This window comes from Rhinatrema bivittatum, unplaced genomic scaffold (assembly GCF_901001135.1).
Source record: "Rhinatrema bivittatum unplaced genomic scaffold, aRhiBiv1.1, whole genome shotgun sequence".
Classification (NCBI taxonomy): Eukaryota; Metazoa; Chordata; class Amphibia; order Gymnophiona; family Rhinatrematidae; genus Rhinatrema; species Rhinatrema bivittatum.
In genome coordinates this window covers 94,862-113,219 of record NW_021820935.1, presented here as the reverse complement: position 1 = coordinate 113,219, position 18,358 = coordinate 94,862, and the positions used below count along the sequence as shown (strand labels likewise).

At 55.3% G+C, this 18,358-nt stretch overlaps 1 protein-coding gene across 1 annotated transcript in view; it reads right to left on the bottom strand.

Moving 5' to 3' along the window:
• The window catches only part of ASB10 (ankyrin repeat and SOCS box containing 10), a 33,110-nt gene extending 14,758 nt beyond the window's left edge, over positions 1 to 18,352 (bottom strand). Inside the window, exons 1-3 of the mRNA XM_029586536.1 lie at positions 17,864 to 18,352; positions 10,622 to 10,889; positions 3,246 to 3,750 (exon numbers count right to left, since the gene is read on the bottom strand). Coding sequence (XP_029442396.1) covers positions 3,246 to 3,750; positions 10,622 to 10,889; positions 17,864 to 18,062 — 972 coding nt within the window. The 5' untranslated portion in view covers positions 18,063 to 18,352. The remainder of the gene's footprint in view (positions 1 to 3,245; positions 3,751 to 10,621; positions 10,890 to 17,863) is intronic.
• Between the last annotated feature and the right edge of the window lie 6 nt (positions 18,353 to 18,358).

The following is an 18,358-nucleotide window of genomic DNA, read 5'->3' as shown; positions in this document are numbered from 1 at the left end:
GGAAAGCGCTGAAGGACCTGCATGTCTCCCTTCCAAATATTAAAAGAAAGGCGGCCAGGGACACAGACGCGCAGGAGGAGGGAGAGGTGCGCGCTGAGCGGCCACTGCAGTAAGGCGAGCCACGTCCCCCCCCGCGCCCCACGCAGTATTTAAATGGGGGTGTAACTGGGGCAGGGTAAGACGGGGCACGCTGAGGGAGGATTGTGCTCTAGAGGAGCTCATTGTGTCGGGCGCCCATTGCTACAGGCGTCTAAACTGTGCTTCATTTTGATCAAATCAATTCATATCTACGTTTCTGCACCACGAGCAGTAAATTCAAGCGTCAGGGTGAAGCTAAGACGGAGGACAAATTTACTGCAACACAGAGGACCGTGCTTTCTATGTTTCTCATGATCCCTTGACTGGGAGTTAAGTTACTCCACCTTCTCCACAGCTGGAGTTCAATCCTCTGTATTAAGAAATGTGCACCCCAGGTTACAAATGGATTGAAATAGGTCTGAAATTTCATTTTTTAATTCTTTCAGAACACTGGGGTGTATACCATCCGGTCCAGGTGATTTACTACTCTTCAGTTTGTCAATCAGGCCTACCACATCTTCTAGGTTCACCGTGACTTGATTCAGTCCATCTGAATCATTACCCATGAAAACCTTCTCCATTACAGGTACCTCCCCAACATCCTCTTCAGTAAACACTGAAGGAAAAAAATTGTTTAAAATTTCTGCAAAGGCCTTATCTTCCCTAAGTGCCCCTTTAACCCCTCAATCATCTAACGTTCCAACATGCACTACTGAGATAACAGTACATGGAGCATTATTCGGTTATGGTTTTGACATTTTTGTGGGCCCTTGGTTGCTATATTGATGACTCCTCCCACAGGGTGGAAGGCCGTGGGGAAAATATAGCAATAGGCGGGCTCTACAGTAACGAACACAGAGAGAATGGAAGCTTTATTATACAGCAATAGAGCAATGCTCGAGGAGCGGGCAGCTCTCTTCAGCCAATGGAGTAGTCTCAGATGGTGGTGTTCAGTCCAAGCACTGTGATGTAGTAAGTGCAGATGAAGTCTCACCCAATGCTGTAGAATGAAGGGTCCGGTAGTGGTCAGCGGAGCGAGGTAGGTTGAGAACCCAGTCACAGATGACGTAGTCAGCGGTGGTAGATCCAACACACACACACCAACACACACACACATACACACACCCCAACAACACACACCCACACACCAACAACAACAACACACACACACACGCTAAAATCATCCGTGTACCTGAAGATTGGAAGATGACCAATGTAACCCCAATATTTAAAAAGGGATCCAGGGTGATCCGGAAAATTGTAGACCAATCAGCCTGACTTCAGTGCTGGGAAAAATTGTGGAAACTGTTACAAAGAATAAAATCACTAAACGTTTAGATAGACATGGTTTGATGTGACACAACCAACATGGATTTACCCAAGGGAGGTCTTGCCTAACAAATCTGCGTCACTTTTTTGAAGGAGTTAATAAACATGTGGATAAAGGTGAACCGGTAGATATAGTATACTTGGATTTTCAGAAGGCGTTTGACAAAGTTCCTCATGAGAGGCTTCTAGGAAAAGTAAAAAGTCATGGGATAGGTGGCGATGTCCTTTCGTGGATTGCAAACTGGCTAAAAGACAGGAAACAGAGAGTAGGATTGAATGGGCAATTTTCTCAGTGGAAGGGAGTGGACAGTGGAGTGCCTCAGGGATCTGTATTGGGACCCTTACTGTTCAATATATTTATAAATGATCTGGAAAGAAATACAACGAGTGAGGTTATCAAATTTGCAGATGACACAAAATTGTGCAGAGTAGTTAAATCACAAGCAGATTGTGATAAATTGCAGGAAGACCTTGTGAGACTGGAAAATTGGACATCCAAATGGCAGATGAAATTTAATGTGGACAAGTGCAAGGTGATGCATATAGGGAAAAATAACCCATGCTATAATTACACAATGTTGGGCTCCATATTAGGAGCTACAACCCAAGAAAGAGATCTAGGTGTCATAGTGGATAACACATTGAAATCGTCGGTTCAGTGTGCTGCGGCAGTCAAAAAAGCAAACAGAATGTTGGGAATTATTAGGAAGGGAATGGTTAATAAAACGAAAAATGTCATAATGCCTCTGTATCGCTCCATTGTGAGACCGCACCTTGAATACTGTGTACAATTCTGGCCGCCGCATCTCAAAAAAGATATAATTGCGATGGAGAAGGTACAGAGAAGGGCTACCAAAATGATAAAGGGGATGGACCAGCTCCCCTATGAGGAAAGACTGAAGAGGTTAGGACTTTTCAGCTTGGAGAAGAGACGGCTGAGGGGGGGATATGATAGAGATGTTTAAAATCATGAGAGGTCTAGAACGGGTAGATGTGAATCGGTTATTTACTCTTTCGGATAGTAGAAAGACTAGGGGGCACTCCATGAAGTTAGCATGGGGCACATTTAAAACTAATCGGAGAAAGTTCTTTTTTACTCAACGCACAATTAAACTCTGGAATTTGTTGCCAGAGGATGTGGTTAGTGCAGTTAGTGTAGCTGTGTTTAAAAAAGGATTGGATAAGTTCTTGGAGGAGAAGTCCATTACCTGCTATTAAGTTCACTTAGAGAATAACCATTGCCATTAGCAATGGTAACATGGAATAGACTTAGTTTTTGGGTACTTGCCAGGTTCTTATGGCCTGGATTGGCCACTGTTGGAAACAGGATGCTGGGCTTGATGGACCCTTGGTCTGACCCAGTATGGCAATTTCTTATGTTCTTATGTAATTTAGGAATCCTGCCAGGTACCTGTGACCTGGATTGGCCACTCTTGGAATCAGGATGCTAGGCTTGATGGACCCTTGATCTGACCCAGTATGGCAATTTCTTATGTTCTTATGTAATTTAGGAATCCTGCCGGGTACCTGTGACCTGGATTGGCCACTGTTGGAATCAGGATGCTGGGCTTGATGGACCCTTGGTCTGACCCAGCATGGCATTTTCTTATGTTCTTATAATCTAGTTAATGCTGCATGCTCTGTTATCTCAGTGGTGCATGTTCTCTGCTGTAACCTGGTTAATGGCCCGTGCACTGTGATCTGCTACCTATCATTTCTATAGTGCTAAACAACACGAGCAGCGCTGATCTCTCAGGCTCACATCCTATGCCGCACTATGACCTCAGCAGTGTGCACACTCTAACCTCACTCAGAGAGATGCTTGCTTTGGGTCATACCTTGGTTAAAGCTCCCGGCCAGACGCGCACCGAGTCGTGGTTGAGAAGTGCCCGGACGATGATCTCCGGCTGATGCTCCAGTTTGTACGACACCACCTGTAGGACGTTCTGCATGGCCGTGTTCCCGCTGTAGTTCATGATGTTCACGTTCGCACCGCGGGCCAGAAGCAGCTCCACCACCTTAGGGTTGGCGTTCTTGCAGGCCAGGTGCAGGGGGCGCTGCTCGTCCCGGTCCAGGGTGTGGACATCGGCGCCGCTCTGGATAAGCTGCTTGCAGACCCCGTAGTAATGGTCTATGTCTTCCGGGCGGTGGGACTGATTGCAGGCAGCGTTCAGAGGCGTCTGACCTTCCTCGTTCCTCTTGTCCACGGAGGCACCGTGGCGCAGGAAGAGGTCAACGTGCTCCTCCAGGCCTTGCCTTGCAACCACGTGAAGGGGAGTGTCGCCTTCCTCCTCCGTCCGGGCATCCACGTCGGCACCGTATTGTAGGAGCAGCTTGACACAGCTACGGGGAGCAACCAGAGGGAAATGTGTGAAACATTCTGCATTCCAACCCACCTCTCGCCACATCTGCCCTCTCTCTCTCTGGCTCCGGCTTATTTACTGTGTTTCAAATATTTCTCACCTGCCTTCCCTGCTCCAAGGATCTGTCCAAAGCGGTTTACAATTGTCAGCAAAAATGCGAAGCATAAAACACAGTCATTTAAAACAAAGCATAAAACATATGCCGAACGCAATCAAAACACATAAACATAAAACAAACAATAAAAAAACATCCAAAGCAATAAACAACATATTACTCAAGTGAACAAGAGATTAATATCAGAAATCTGCCTTTTACCTTTATCCCTCAAAGCCTTCACTTGTCACAGCAGGAAAAGTATCGTTTCTTTCAGGCACTGAATCCCCCTTGTCTCTTCTCTCTTCTAGGTTCTAGAGATGGAGGTCCTCGAGCCTCATCTCACCATTTTGGTTGCCTTTCTCTAGACCATCTCTAGCCTCATTGAGGTCCATGTTCAGAAGCGTTTAGTCGGATAACTCAGTTGTTATCCATGTAAATGAATATCTGGATACTTATCCAGCTAAATTCTAGCCAGGTAACACTTTATTCATCTAAAACGCAGGTTGAGTCAGTCAGGGGCATTCTCATGATGTAACTGGGAGGAGCTGAGCTAGCTGGATAAGTTATGGAGCTAGCTCTGGTCTTCCCGTGGTCCTGTCCTTAAGTTGGCTGGATAAATGTATCCAGAAACGTTGCTAAGCCACACAGAGGCTAGAGATGGACCTCTCTATGTCCTTCATGAGGTGTAGGCTCCAGGCATGAGCTCCAGGTGTGGCTTCACCAAGGACCACCTCCCTTTTTACTATCGGCCCATGTGCTCCCTGCCTCGCAATCCAGGTGCCACTGCGGAAATCTGCGGTCCGTTCAGCTCCTCCAGCGTGGCTCTCGACCTCTGGCTCCTGCTTTACATCTCACTCTACCTGGGGGTTGCTTATTACTTCCTGTGGCACTGACTGACGATGTCCGCTCTACTCCTGATCTACAGAAGCTCATTTCAGTTCAGGGCTTGCAGCAAGCAGTAGGAGATCAGAAACACGGCTGAGTCACAAGGAGTAGTCAGAGGCAGAACAGGGAAGAGACTCAGGAAGCAGGAGCGCTGAGGCAGGCTCCATGGAGCAGGAGAGCAGTAGCAGGATCCCTTGGAGTAGAAGCACTGAGGCAGGCTCCATGGAGCAGGAGAGCAGTAGCAGGATCCCTTGGAGTAGAAGCACTGAGGCAGGCTCCATGGAGCAGGAGCGCAGTAGCAGGATCCCGTGGAGTAGAAGCACTGAGGCAGGCTCCATGGAGCAGGAGCGCAGTAGCAGGATCCCGTGGAGTAGAAGCGCTGAGGCAGGCTCCATGGAGCAGGAGCGCAGTAGCAGGATCTCATGGAATAGAAGCACTGAGGCAGGCTCCATGGAGCAGGGGTGCAGTAGCAGGATCTCGTGGAGTAGGAGCGCTGAGGCAGGCTCTGTGGAGCAGGAGAGTAGTAGCAGGATCTCGTGGAGTAGAAGCGCTGAGGCAGGCTCCGTGGAACAGGAGAGCAGTAGCAGGATCCCATGATATAGAAGCACTGAGGCAGGCTCCGTGGAGCAGGAGCGCAATAGCAGGATCCCATGATATAGAAGCACTGAGGCAGGCTCCGTGGAACAGGAGAGTAGTAGCAGGATCCCGTGGAGTAGAAGCACTGAGGCAGGCTCCGTGGAGCAGGAGCGCAATAGCAGGATCCCATGATATAGAAGCACTGAGGCAGGCACCGTGGAGCAGGGGTGCAGTAGCAGGATCTCATGGAGTAGAAGCACTGTAGCAGGATCTCATGGAGTAGAAGCGCTGAGGCAGGCTCCGTGGAGCAGGAGTGCAGTAGCAGGATCCCGTGGAGTAGAAGAACTGTAGCAGGATCTCGTGGAGTAGAAGCACTGAGGCAGGCTCCGTGGAGCAGGGGTGCAGTAGCAGTATCTCATGGAGTAGAAGCACTGTAGCAGGATCTCGTGGAGTAGAAGCGCTGAGGCAGGCTCCGTGGAGCAGGGGTGCAGTAGCAGGATCCCGTGATGTAGAAGCACTGAGGCAGGCACCGTGGAGCAGGGGTGCAGTAGCAGGTTCTCATGGAGTAGAAGCACTGTAGCAGGATCTCGTGGAGTAGAAGCGCAGAGGCAGGCTCTGTGTAGGAGTAGTGCAGTAGCAGGATCCCGTGGATTAGAAGCACTGAGGCACGCTCCGTGGAGCAGGGGTGCAGTAGCAGGATCTCTTGGAGTAGAAGCACTGAGGCACGCTCCGTGGAGCAGGGGTGCAGTAGCAGGATCTCTTGGAGTAGAAGCGCTGAGGCAGGCTCCGTGGAGCAGGGGTGCAGTAGAAGGATCCCGTGATGTAGAAGCACTGAGGCAGGCACCATGGAGCAGGGGTACAGTGGCAGGATCTCGTGGAGTAGAAGCACTGAGGCAGGCTCCTTGGAGCAGGAGTGCAGTAGCAGGATCTCGTGGAGTAGAAGCGCTGAGGCAGGCTCCGTGGAGCAGGGGTGCAGTAGCAGGATCTCGTGATGTAGAAGCACTGAGGCAGGCACCGTGGAGCAGGGGTGCAGTAGCAGGATCCCGTGATGTAGAAGCACTGAGGCAGGCTCCGTGGAGCATGGGTGCAGTAGCAGGATCCCGTGATGTAGAAGCACTGAGGCAGGCTCCGTGGAGCAGGGGTGCAGTAGCAGGATCCCGTGATGTAGAAGCACTGAGGCAGGCACCGTGGAGCAGGGGTGCAGTAGCAGGATCTCATGGAGTAGAAGCACTGTAGCAGGATCTCGTGGAGTAGAAGCGCTGAGGCAGGCTCCGTGGAGCAGGAGTGCAGTAGCAGGATCCCATGGAGTAGAAGCACTGAGGCAGGCCCCGTGGAGCAGGAGTGCAGTAGCAGGATCTCATGGAGTAGAAGTGCTGAGGCAGGCTACGTGGAGCAGGAGTACAGTAGCAGGATCTCATGGAGTAGAAGCGCTGAGGCAGGCTCCGTGGAGCAGGAGTGCAGTAGCAGGATCCCGTGGAGTAGAAGCGCTGAGGCAGGCTCCGTGGAGCAGGGGTGCAGTAGCAGGATCCCGTGATGTAGAAGCACTGAGGCAGGCTCCGTGGAGCAGGAGAGCAGTAGCAGGATCCCATGATATAGAAGCACTGAGGCAGGCTCCGTGGAGCAGGAGCGCAATAGCAGGATCCCATGATATAGAAGCACTGAGGCAGGCTCCGTGGAACAGGAGAGTAGTAGCAGGATCCCGTGGAGTAGAAGCACTGAGGCAGGCTCCGTGGAGCAGGAGCGCAATAGCAGGATCCCATGATATAGAAGCACTGAGGCAGGCACCGTGGAGCAGGGGTGCAGTAGCAGGATCTCATGGAGTAGAAGCACTGTAGCAGGATCTCATGGAGTAGAAGCGCTGAGGCAGGCTCCGTGGAGCAGGAGTGCAGTAGCAGGATCCCGTGGAGTAGAAGAACTGTAGCAGGATCTCGTGGAGTAGAAGCACTGAGGCAGGCTCCGTGGAGCAGGGGTGCAGTAGCAGTATCTCATGGAGTAGAAGCACTGTAGCAGGATCTCGTGGAGTAGAAGCGCTGAGGCAGGCTCCGTGGAGCAGGGGTGCAGTAGCAGGATCCCGTGATGTAGAAGCACTGAGGCAGGCACCGTGGAGCAGGGGTGCAGTAGCAGGTTCTCATGGAGTAGAAGCACTGTAGCAGGATCTCGTGGAGTAGAAGCGCAGAGGCAGGCTCTGTGTAGGAGTAGTGCAGTAGCAGGATCCCGTGGATTAGAAGCACTGAGGCACGCTCCGTGGAGCAGGGGTGCAGTAGCAGGATCTCTTGGAGTAGAAGCACTGAGGCACGCTCCGTGGAGCAGGGGTGCAGTAGCAGGATCTCTTGGAGTAGAAGCGCTGAGGCAGGCTCCGTGGAGCAGGGGTGCAGTAGAAGGATCCCGTGATGTAGAAGCACTGAGGCAGGCACCATGGAGCAGGGGTACAGTGGCAGGATCTCGTGGAGTAGAAGCACTGAGGCAGGCTCCTTGGAGCAGGAGTGCAGTAGCAGGATCTCGTGGAGTAGAAGCGCTGAGGCAGGCTCCGTGGAGCAGGGGTGCAGTAGCAGGATCTCGTGATGTAGAAGCACTGAGGCAGGCACCGTGGAGCAGGGGTGCAGTAGCAGGATCCCGTGATGTAGAAGCACTGAGGCAGGCTCCGTGGAGCATGGGTGCAGTAGCAGGATCCCGTGATGTAGAAGCACTGAGGCAGGCTCCGTGGAGCAGGGGTGCAGTAGCAGGATCCCGTGATGTAGAAGCACTGAGGCAGGCACCGTGGAGCAGGGGTGCAGTAGCAGGATCTCATGGAGTAGAAGCACTGTAGCAGGATCTCGTGGAGTAGAAGCGCTGAGGCAGGCTCCGTGGAGCAGGAGTGCAGTAGCAGGATCCCATGGAGTAGAAGCACTGAGGCAGGCCCCGTGGAGCAGGAGTGCAGTAGCAGGATCTCATGGAGTAGAAGTGCTGAGGCAGGCTACGTGGAGCAGGAGTGCAGTAGCAGGATCTCATGCAGCAGAAGCGCTGAGGCAGGCTCCGTGGAGCAGGAGTACAGTAGCAGGATCTCATGGAGTAGAAGCGCTGAGGCAGGCTCCGTGGAGCAGGAGTGCAGTAGCAGGATCCCGTGGAGTAGAAGCACTGAGGCAGGCTCCGTGGAGCAGGGGTGCAGTAGCAGGATCCCGTGGAGTAGAGTTGCTGAGGCAGGCTCCATGGAGCAGGAGAGCAGTAGCAGGATCTCATGGAGTAGAAGCTCTGAGGCAGGCTCCGTGGAGCAGGGGTGCAGTAGCAGGATCCCGTGGAGTAGAGTTGCTGAGGCAGGCTCCGTGGAGCAGGAGAGCAGGAGCAGGATCTCATGGAGTAGAAGCTCTGAGGCAGGCTCCGTGGAGCACTGGTGCAGTAGCAGGATCTCGTGGAGTAGAATAGGATATGCTATCTCCCAACATACACACTCCCCCTTCACACACACACACACACACACACATGCATGAAAGACCCCTCCCCTCCTGCACGAGGACTCACTGGATGGAGCTGGGTGTTTTGCAGTAATGCAGTGGGAGGTTTCCATCCTCAGACATGCAGGACCTGCAATCTCTGCAGCACATGCAGGAAAGACCCCTCCCCTCCTGCACGAGGACTCACTGGATGGAGCTGGGGGTTTTGCAGTAATGCAGCGGGAGGTTTCCATCCTCAGACATGCAGGACCTGCAATCTCTGCAGCACATGCAGAAAAGACCCCTCCCCTCCTGCACGAGGACTCACTGGATGGAGCTGGGTGTTTTGCACTAATGCAGTGGGAGGTTTCCATCCTCAGACATGCAGGACCTGCAATCTCTGCAGCACATGCAGAAAAGACCCCTCCCCTCCTGCACGAGGACTCACTGGATGGAGCTGGGGGTTTTGCAGTAATGCAGCGGGAGGTTTCCATCCTCAGACATGCAGGACCTGCAATCTCTGCAGCACATGCAGAAAAGACCCCTCCCCTCCTGCAGGAGGACTCACTGGATAGAGCTGGGTGTTTTGCAGTAATGCAGTGGGAGGTTTCCATCCTCAGACATGCAGGACCTGCAATCTCTGCAGCACATGCAGAAAAGACCCCTCCCCTCCTGCACGAGGACTCACTGGATGGAGCTGGGGGTTTTGCAGTAATGCAGCGGGAGGTTTCCATCCTCAGACATGCAGGACCTGCAATCTCTGCAGCACATGCAGAAAAGACCCCTCCCCTCCTGCACGAGGACTCACTGGATGGAGCTGGGGGTTTTGCAGTAATGCAGCGGGAGGTTTACATCCTCAGACATGCAGGACCTGCAATCTCTCCAGCACATGCAGGAAAGAGCCCTCCCCTCCTGCACGAGGACTCACTGGATGGAGCTGGGTGTTTTGCAGTAATGCAACAGGAGGTTTCCATCCTCAGACATGCAGGACCTGCAATCTCTGCAGCACATGCAGGAAGGACCCCTCCTCTCCTGCACGAGGACTCACTGGATAGAGCTGGGTGTTTTGCAGTAATGCAGGGGAGGTTTCCATCCTCAGACATGCAGGACCTGCAATCTCTGCAGCACATGCAGGAAGGACCCCTCCCCTCCTGCAGGAGGTCTCACTGGATGGAGCTGGGGGTTTTGCAGTAATGCAGCGGGAGGTTTCCATCCTCAGACATGCAGAACCTGCAATCTCTGCAGCACATGCAGAAAAGACCCCTCCCCTCATGCATGAGGACTCACTGGATGGAGCTGGGGGTTTTGCAGTAATGCAGCGGGAGGTTTCCATCCTCAGACATGCAGGACCTGCAATCTCTGCAGCACATGCAGAAAAGACCCCTCCCCTCCTGCACGAGGACTCACTGGATGGAGCTGGGTGTTTTGCAGTAATGCAGTGGGAGGTTTCCATCCTCAGACATGCAGGACCTGCAATCTCTCCAGCACATGCAGGAAAGAGCCCTCCCCTCCTGCACGAGGACTCACTGGATGGAGCTGGGTGTTTTGCAGTAATGCAGTGGGAGGTTTCCATCCTCAGACATGCAGGACCTGCAATGTCTGCAGCACATGCAGGAAAGACCCCTCCCCTCCTGCATGAGGACTCACTGGATAGAGCTGGGTGTTTTGCAGTAATGCAGGGGAGGTTTCCATCCTCAGACATGCAGGACCTGCAATCTCTGCAGCACATGCAGAAAAGACCCCTCCCCTCCTGCACGAGGACTCACTGGATGGAGCTGGGTGTGTTGCAGTAATGCAGTGGGAAGTTTCCATCCTCAGACATGCAGGACCTGCAATCTCTCCAGCACATGCAGAAAAGACCCCTCCCCTCCTGCACGAGGACTCACTGGATGGAGCTGGGTGTTTTGCAGTAATGCAGTGGGAAGTTTCCATCCTCAGACACTGCGTTGGGGTTGGCTCCATAGGAAAGAAGCAATCGCACACACTCAGTGCTGCTGCTTTCACAGGCTTCATGCAACGGGGTCAGTCCCCCGGGGGCAAACTCCACATCTGCCCCCCTCATGAGCAGATGACTGAGACACTCTGTGTAGCCTCGGCTGGCGGTGATGTGAAGCGGGGTCGTCAGCTCCTGCTCATAGGTCAGAGACCAAAGTCCTGAAAAAAGAGATGACCCACACTATAAGGACCAGACGCAGGAGTCAGGGACCTGCCCCATCCTTGATACCCCAAGGGTCAGTGACCTGCCTCTTCCCTTATAACCCAGGAGCCTGTGACCTTCCCCATCCTTTATACCCCGGGGGCAGTGACCTGCCTCATCCCTTATACCCCAGGAGTCAGGGACCTGCCCCATCCCTTATACCCCAGGGGTCAGTGACCTGCCCCAAGCCCTTATTCCCCAGGGGTCACTGAGCTGCCTATTCCCTTATACCCCAGGAGTCAGTGATCTGCCCCCATCCTTTATACACCAGGGGTCAGTGACCTGCCTCTTCCCTTATACCCAAGGAGTCAGTGACCTGCCCCCATCCCTTTTACTCCAGGGGTCAGTGACCTGCTCCCATCCCTTTTACCCCAGGGATCAGTGACTTGCCCCCATCCCTTTTACCCCAGGGGTCAGTGACCTGCCTCAATCCCTTATACCCCAGGGGTCAGTGACCTGCCCCCATCCTTTATACGCCAGGAGTCAGTGACCAGCCCCATCCCTTATACCCCAGGAGTCAGTGACCTGCCCCATCCCTTTTACCCCAGGGGTCAGTGACCTGGCCCCATCCCTTATACCCCAGGGGTCAGTGACCTGCCCCCATCCCTTTTACCCCAAAGGTCAGTGACCTGCCTCTTCCCTTATACCCCAGGGGTCAGTGACCTGCCCCATCCTTTATACCCCAGGGGTCAGTGACCTGCCCCCATCCTTTATACCCCAGGGGTCAGTGACCTGCCCCCATCCCTTATACCCCAGGAGTCAGTGACCTGCCCCATCCTTTATACCCCAGGAGTCAGTGACCTGCCCCCATCCCTTATACCCCAGGAGTCAGTGATCTGCCCCATCCTTTATACCCCAGGGGTCAGTGACCTGCCCCCATCCCTTATACCCCAGGGGTCAGTGACCTGCCCCCATCCTTTATACGCCAGGAGTCAGTGACCAGCCCCATCCCTTATACCCCAGGAGTCAGTGACCTGCCCCATCCCTTTTACCCCAGGGGTCAGTGACCTGGCCCCATCCCTTTTACCCCAAAGGTCAGTGACCTGCCTCTTCCCTTATACCCCAGGGGTCAGTGACCTGCCCCATCCTTTATACCCCAGGGGTCAGTGACCTGCCCCCATCCTTTATACCCCAGGGGTCAGTGACCTGCCCCCATCCCTTATACCCCAGGAGTCAGTGACCTGCCCCATCCTTTATACCCCAGGAGTCAGTGACCTGCCCCCATCCCTTATACCCCAGGAGTCAGTGACCTGCCCCATCCTTTATACCCCAGGGGTCAGTGACCTGCCCCCATCCTTTATACCCCAGGGGTCAGTGACCTGCCCCAATGCTTATACCCCAGGAGTCAGTGACCTGCCCCATCCTTTATACCCCAGGAGTCAGTGACCTGCCCCAATGCTTATACCCCAGGAGTCAGTGACCTGCCCCATCCTTTATACCCCAGGAGTCAGTGACCTGCCCCCATCTCTTATACCCCAGGAGTCAGTGACCTGCCCCATCCTTTATACCCCAGGGGTCAGTGACCTGCCCCTATCCCTTATACCCCAGGAGTCAGTGACCTGCCCCATCCTTTATACCCAAGGGGTCAGTGACCTGCCCCCATCTCTTATACCCCAGGAGTCAGTGACCTGCCCCATTATTTATACCCCAGGGGTCAGTGACCTGCCCCATCCCTTATACCCCAGGAGTCAGTGACCTGCCCCATCCTTTATACCCCAGGGGTCAGTGACCTGCCCCCATCCCTTATACCCCAAGAGTCAAATACCCACCCCTATCCCTTTTACTCCAGGGGTCAGTGACCTATCCCCATCCCTTATACCCCAGGGGTCAGTGACCTGTCCCCATCCTTTATACCCCAGGAGTCAGGGAGCGGCCCCCATCCTTTATACCCCAGGAGTCAGTGACCTGCCCCCATCCCTTATACCCCAGGAGTCAGTGACCTGCCCCCATCCCTTATACCCCAGGGGTCAGTGACCTGCCCCATCTCTTATACCCCAGGAGTCAGTGACCTGCCCCATCCTTTATACCCCAGGATTCAGTGACCTGCCCCCATCCCTTATACCCCAGGAGTCAGTGACCTGCCCCCATCCCTTATACCCCAGGGGTCAGTGACTTGCCCCCATCCCTTAGACCCCAGGGGTCAGTGACCTGCCTCCATCCCTTATACCCCAGGGGTTCAGTGACCTGCCCACATCCCTTATACCCCAGGGGTCAGTGACCTGCCCCCATCCTTTATACCCCAGGGGTTCAGTGACCTGCCCCCCATCCCTTATACCCCAGGGGTCAGTGACCTGCCCCCCATCCCTTATACCCCAGGGGTCAGTGACTTGCCCCCATCCCTTAGACCCCAGGGGTCAGTGACTTGCCCCCAGTCCCTTATACCCCAGGAGTCAGTGACCTGCCCCCATCCTTTATACCCCAGGAGTCAGTGACCTGCCCCCATCCCTTATACCCCAGGAGTCAGTGACCTGCCCCATCCTTTATACCCCAGGGGTCAGTGACCTGCCCCATCCTTTATACCCCAGGAGTCAGTGACCTGCCCCATCCTTTATACCCCAGGGGTCAGTGACCTGCCCCTATCCCTTATACCCCAGGAGTCAGTGACCTGCCCCATCTCTTATACCCCAGGGGTCAGTGACCTGCCCCCATCCCTTATACCCCAGGAGTCAGTGACCTGCCCCATCCTTTATACCCCAGGAGTCAGTGACCTGCCCCCATCCCTTATACCCCAGGAGTCAGTGACCTGCCCCATCCTTTATACCCCAGGGGTCAGTGACCTGCCCCCATCCTTTATACCCCAGGGGTCAGTGGCCTGCCCCATCCTTTATACCCCAGGAGTCAGTGACCTGCCCCATCCTTTATACCCCAGGAGTCAGTGACCTGCCCCATCCCTTATACCCCAGGAGTCAGTGACCTGCCCCATCCTTTATACCCCAGGAGTCAGTGACCTGCCCCCATCTCTTATACCCCAGGAGTCAGTGACCTGCCCCATCCTTTATACCCAAGGGGTCAGTGACCTGCCCCCATCTCTTATACCCCAGGAGTCAGTGACCTGCCCCATTATTTATACCCCAGGGGTCAGTGACCTGCCCCATCCCTTATACCCCAGGAGTCAGTGACCTGCCCCATCCTTTATACCCCAGGGGTCAGTGACCTGCCCCCATCCCTTATACCCCAAGAGTCAAATACCCACCCCTATCCCTTTTACTCCAGGGGTCAGTGACCTATCCCCATCCCTTATACCCCAGGGGTCAGTGACCTGTCCCCCATCCTTTATACCCCAGGAGTCAGTGACCTGCCCCATCCTTTATACCCCAGGAGTCAGTGACCTGCCCCCATCCCTTATACCCCAGGGGTCAGTGACTTGCCCCCATCCCTTATACCCCAGGGGTCAGTGACCTGCCCCCATCCCTTATACCCCAGGGGTCAGTGACCTGCCCCATCCTTTATACCCCAGGAGTCAGTGACCTGCCCCCATCCCTTATACCCCAGGGGTCAGTGACCTGCCCCATCCTTTATACCCCAGGAGTCAGTGACCTGCCCCCATCTCTTATACCCCAGGAGTCAGTGACCTGCCCCATCCTTTATACCCCAGGGGTCAGTGACCTGCCCCTATCCCTTATACCCCAGGAGTCAGTGACCTGCCCCATCCTTTATACCCAAGGGGTCAGTGACCTGCCCCCATCTCTTATACCCCAGGAGTCAGTGACCTGCCCCATTATTTATACCCCAGGGGTCAGTGACCTGCCCCATCCCTTATACCCCAGGAGTCAGTGACCTGCCCCATCCTTTATACCCCAGGGGTCAGTGACCTGCCCCCATCTCTTATACCCCAAGAGTCAAATACCCACCCCTATCCCTTTTACTCCAGGGGTCAGTGACCTATCCCCATCCCTTATACCCCAGGGGTCAGTGACCTGCCCCCATCCCTTATACCCCAGGAGTCAGTGACCTGCCCCCATCCCTTATACCCCAGGGGTCAGTGACCTGCCCCCATCCCTTATACCCCAGGGGTTCAGTGACCTGCCCCATCCTTTATACCCCAGGAGTCAGTCACCTGCCCCCATCCCTTATACCCCAGGAGTCAGTGACCTGCCCCATCCTTTATACCCCAGGGGTCAGTGACCTGCCCCCATCCCTTATACCCCAGGGGTCAGTGACCTGCCCCCATCCCTTATACCCCAGGGGTTCAGTGACCTGCCCCATCCCTTATACCCCAGGGGTTCAGTGACCTGCCCCCATCCCTTATACCCCAGGAGTCAGTGACCTGCCCCATCCTTTATACCCCAGGAGTCAGTGACCTGCCCCCATCCCTTATACCCCAGGGGTCAGTGACCTGCCCCCATCCCTTATACCCCAGGGGTTCAGTGACCTGCCCCCAGCCCTTATACCCCAGGAGTCAGTGACCTGCCCCCATCCCTTAGACCCCAGGGGTCAGTGACCTGCCCCCATCCCTTATACCCCAGGAGTCAGTGACCTGCCCCCATCCTTTATACCCCAGGAGTCAGTGACCTGCCCCATCCTTTATACCCCAGGGGTCAGTGACCTGCCCCCATCCCTTATACCCCAGGGGTCAGTGACCTGCCCCCTTCCCTTATACCCCAGGAGTCAGTGACCTGCCCCCATCCTTTATACCCCAGGAGTCAGTGACCTGCCCCCATCCCTTATACCCCAGGGGTCAGTGACCTGCCCCCTTCCCTTATACCCCAGGAGTCAGTGACCTGCCCCCATCCCTTAGACCCCAGGGGTCAGTGACCTGCCCCCTTCCCTTATACCCCAGGGGTCAGTGACCTGCCCCCATCCTTTATACCCCAGGAGTCAGTGACCTGCCCTCATCCCTTATACCCCAGGGGTCAGTGACCTGCCCCCATTCCTTATACCCCAGGGGTCAGTGACCTGCCCCCATCCTTTATACCCCAGGGGTCAGTGACCTGCCCCCATCCCTTAGACCCCAGGGGTTCAGTGACCTGCCCCCATCCTTTATACCCCAGGGGGCAGTGACCTGCCCCCATCCCTTAGACCCCAGGGGTTCAGTGACCTGCCCCCATCCCTTAGACCCCAGGGGTTCAGTGACCTGCCCCCATCCTTTATACCCCAGGGGTCAGTGACCTGCCCCCATCCCTTAGACCCCAGGGGTCAGTGACTTTCCCCCATCCCTTAGACCCCAGGGGTTCAGTGACCTGTCCCCATCCTTTATACCCCAGGGGTCAGTGACCTGCCCCCATCCTTTATACCCCAGGGTTCAGTGACCTGCCCCCAGCCCTTATACCCCAGGAGTCAGTGACCTGCCCCCATCCTTTATACCCCAGGGGTCAGTGACCTGCCTCCATCCCTTAGACCCCAGGGGTCAGTGACTTTCCCCCATCCCTTATACCCCAGGGGTCAGTGACCTGCCCCCTTCCCTTATACCCCAGGGGTTCAGTGACCTGCCCCCATCCCTTATACCCCAGGGGTCAGTGACCTGCCCCCCATCCTTTATACCCCAGGGGTCAGTGACCTGCCCCCATCCCTTAGACCCCAGGGGTCAGTGACCTGCCCCCATCCCTTAGACCCCAGGGGTTCAGTGACCTGTCCCCATCCTTTATACCCCAGGGGTCAGTGACCTGCCCCCATCCCTTATACCCCAGGGGTTCAGTGACCTGCCCCCATCCTTTATACCCCAGGGGTCAGTGACCTGCCCCCATCCCTTATACCCCAGGGGTTCAGTGACCTGCCCCCATCCTTTATACCCCAGGGATCAGTGACCTGCCCCCATCTCTTATACCCCAGGGGTTCAGTGACCTGCCCCCATCCCTTATACCCCAGGGTTCAGTGACCTGCCCCCATCCCTTAGACCCCAGGGGTTAGTGACCTGCCCCCATCCCTTAGACCCCAGGGGTCAGTGACTTTCCCCCATCCCTTATACCCCAGGGGTTCAGTGACCTGCCCCCATCCCTTATACCCCAGGGGTCAGTGACCTGCCCCCATCCTTTATACCCCAGGGGTTAGTGACCTGCCCCCATCCCTTATACCCCAGGGGTCAGTGACCTGCCCCCATCCTTTATACCCCAGGGGTTAGTGACCTGCCCCCATCCCTTATACCCCAGGGGTCAGTGACCTGCCCCCATCCCTTATACCCCAGGAGTCAGTGACCTGCCCCCATCCCTTATACCCCAGGGGTTCAGTGACCTGCCCCCATCCCTTATACCCCAGGGGTCAGTGACCTGCCCCCATCCCTTATACCCCAGGGGTTCAGTGACCTGCCCCCATCCTTTATACCCCAGGGGTCAGTGACCTGCCCCCATCCCTTATACCCCAGGGGTCAGTGACCTGCCCCCATCCTTTATACCCCAGGGGTTAGTGACCTGCCCCCATCCCTTAGATCCCAGGGGTCAGTGACCTGCCCCCATCCCTTATACCCCAGGGGTCAGTGACCTGCCCCCATCCTTTATACCCCAGGAGTCAGTGACCTGCCCCCATCCCTTATACCCCAGGGGTCAGTGACCTGCCCCCATCCCTTATACCCCAGGGGTCAGTGACCTGCCCCCTTCCCTTATATCCCAGGGGTTCAGTGACCTGCCCCCATCCCTTATACCCCAGGGGTCAGTGACCTGCCCCCATCCTTTATACCCCAGGAGTCAGTGACCTGCCCCCATCCCTTATACCCCAGGGGTCAGTGACCTGCCCCCATCCTTTATACCCCAGGGGTCAGTGACCTGCCCCCATCCCTTATACCCCAGGGGTTAGTGACCTGCCCCCATCCCTTATAGCCCAGGGGTCAGTGACCTGCCCCATCCCTTATACCCCAGGGGTCACTCACTGACTTCTCTTCCTTTATACTGCAAGGTGAGAGGAAACGTTACCTCCTTTTTGTCTCTTACTCTCTGGTCTCTTCTTTACTCTCGCCTTCCCTCCTCACTCCCCCCCTGCCCTCCCCCGGACCCTTTCGTACTCAGCCATCTGAAGTTGAAGCGGTAGTTTTTCCATTCCTCCAGGTCGCTGGTATCAAACACCGTGTTGGGGTGGAGGGAGGTGCGGGGGGTGTCGCTGGTGATACGGGTGACCGTGTCCAGGTCTCCCTGCAGCAGGGCCTGCCAGTACTCCAGCACTGTGCCCTCAGCCTTCCTGGTCACTATGGCCCCGCTGTACATAACTGCGCTCTGCTTGCACTGCTCCCCTCACAGCTCCTGGGCTACTGACTCGTCCCACGTGGCCACTTTCTCTTTCCTAGGCAGCTCCTGGCTCCTGCCTCTGCTGCTGGTCAGAAGGTCTATTTCTGGTAGGTCATGTGAGGGCAGGCTGTCTGGGAATCCTCACTGTTGATACTCAGGAAAGAGAAGAAGTCGCTGACGGGGCTGAGCATGCATCTGTGACTTCAGGAGCGACTGTGCATGCAGAAAGGAGTGAGTGTGTTCATTTCTGTGCACCTGCGTGTGTGGGTGGGGTG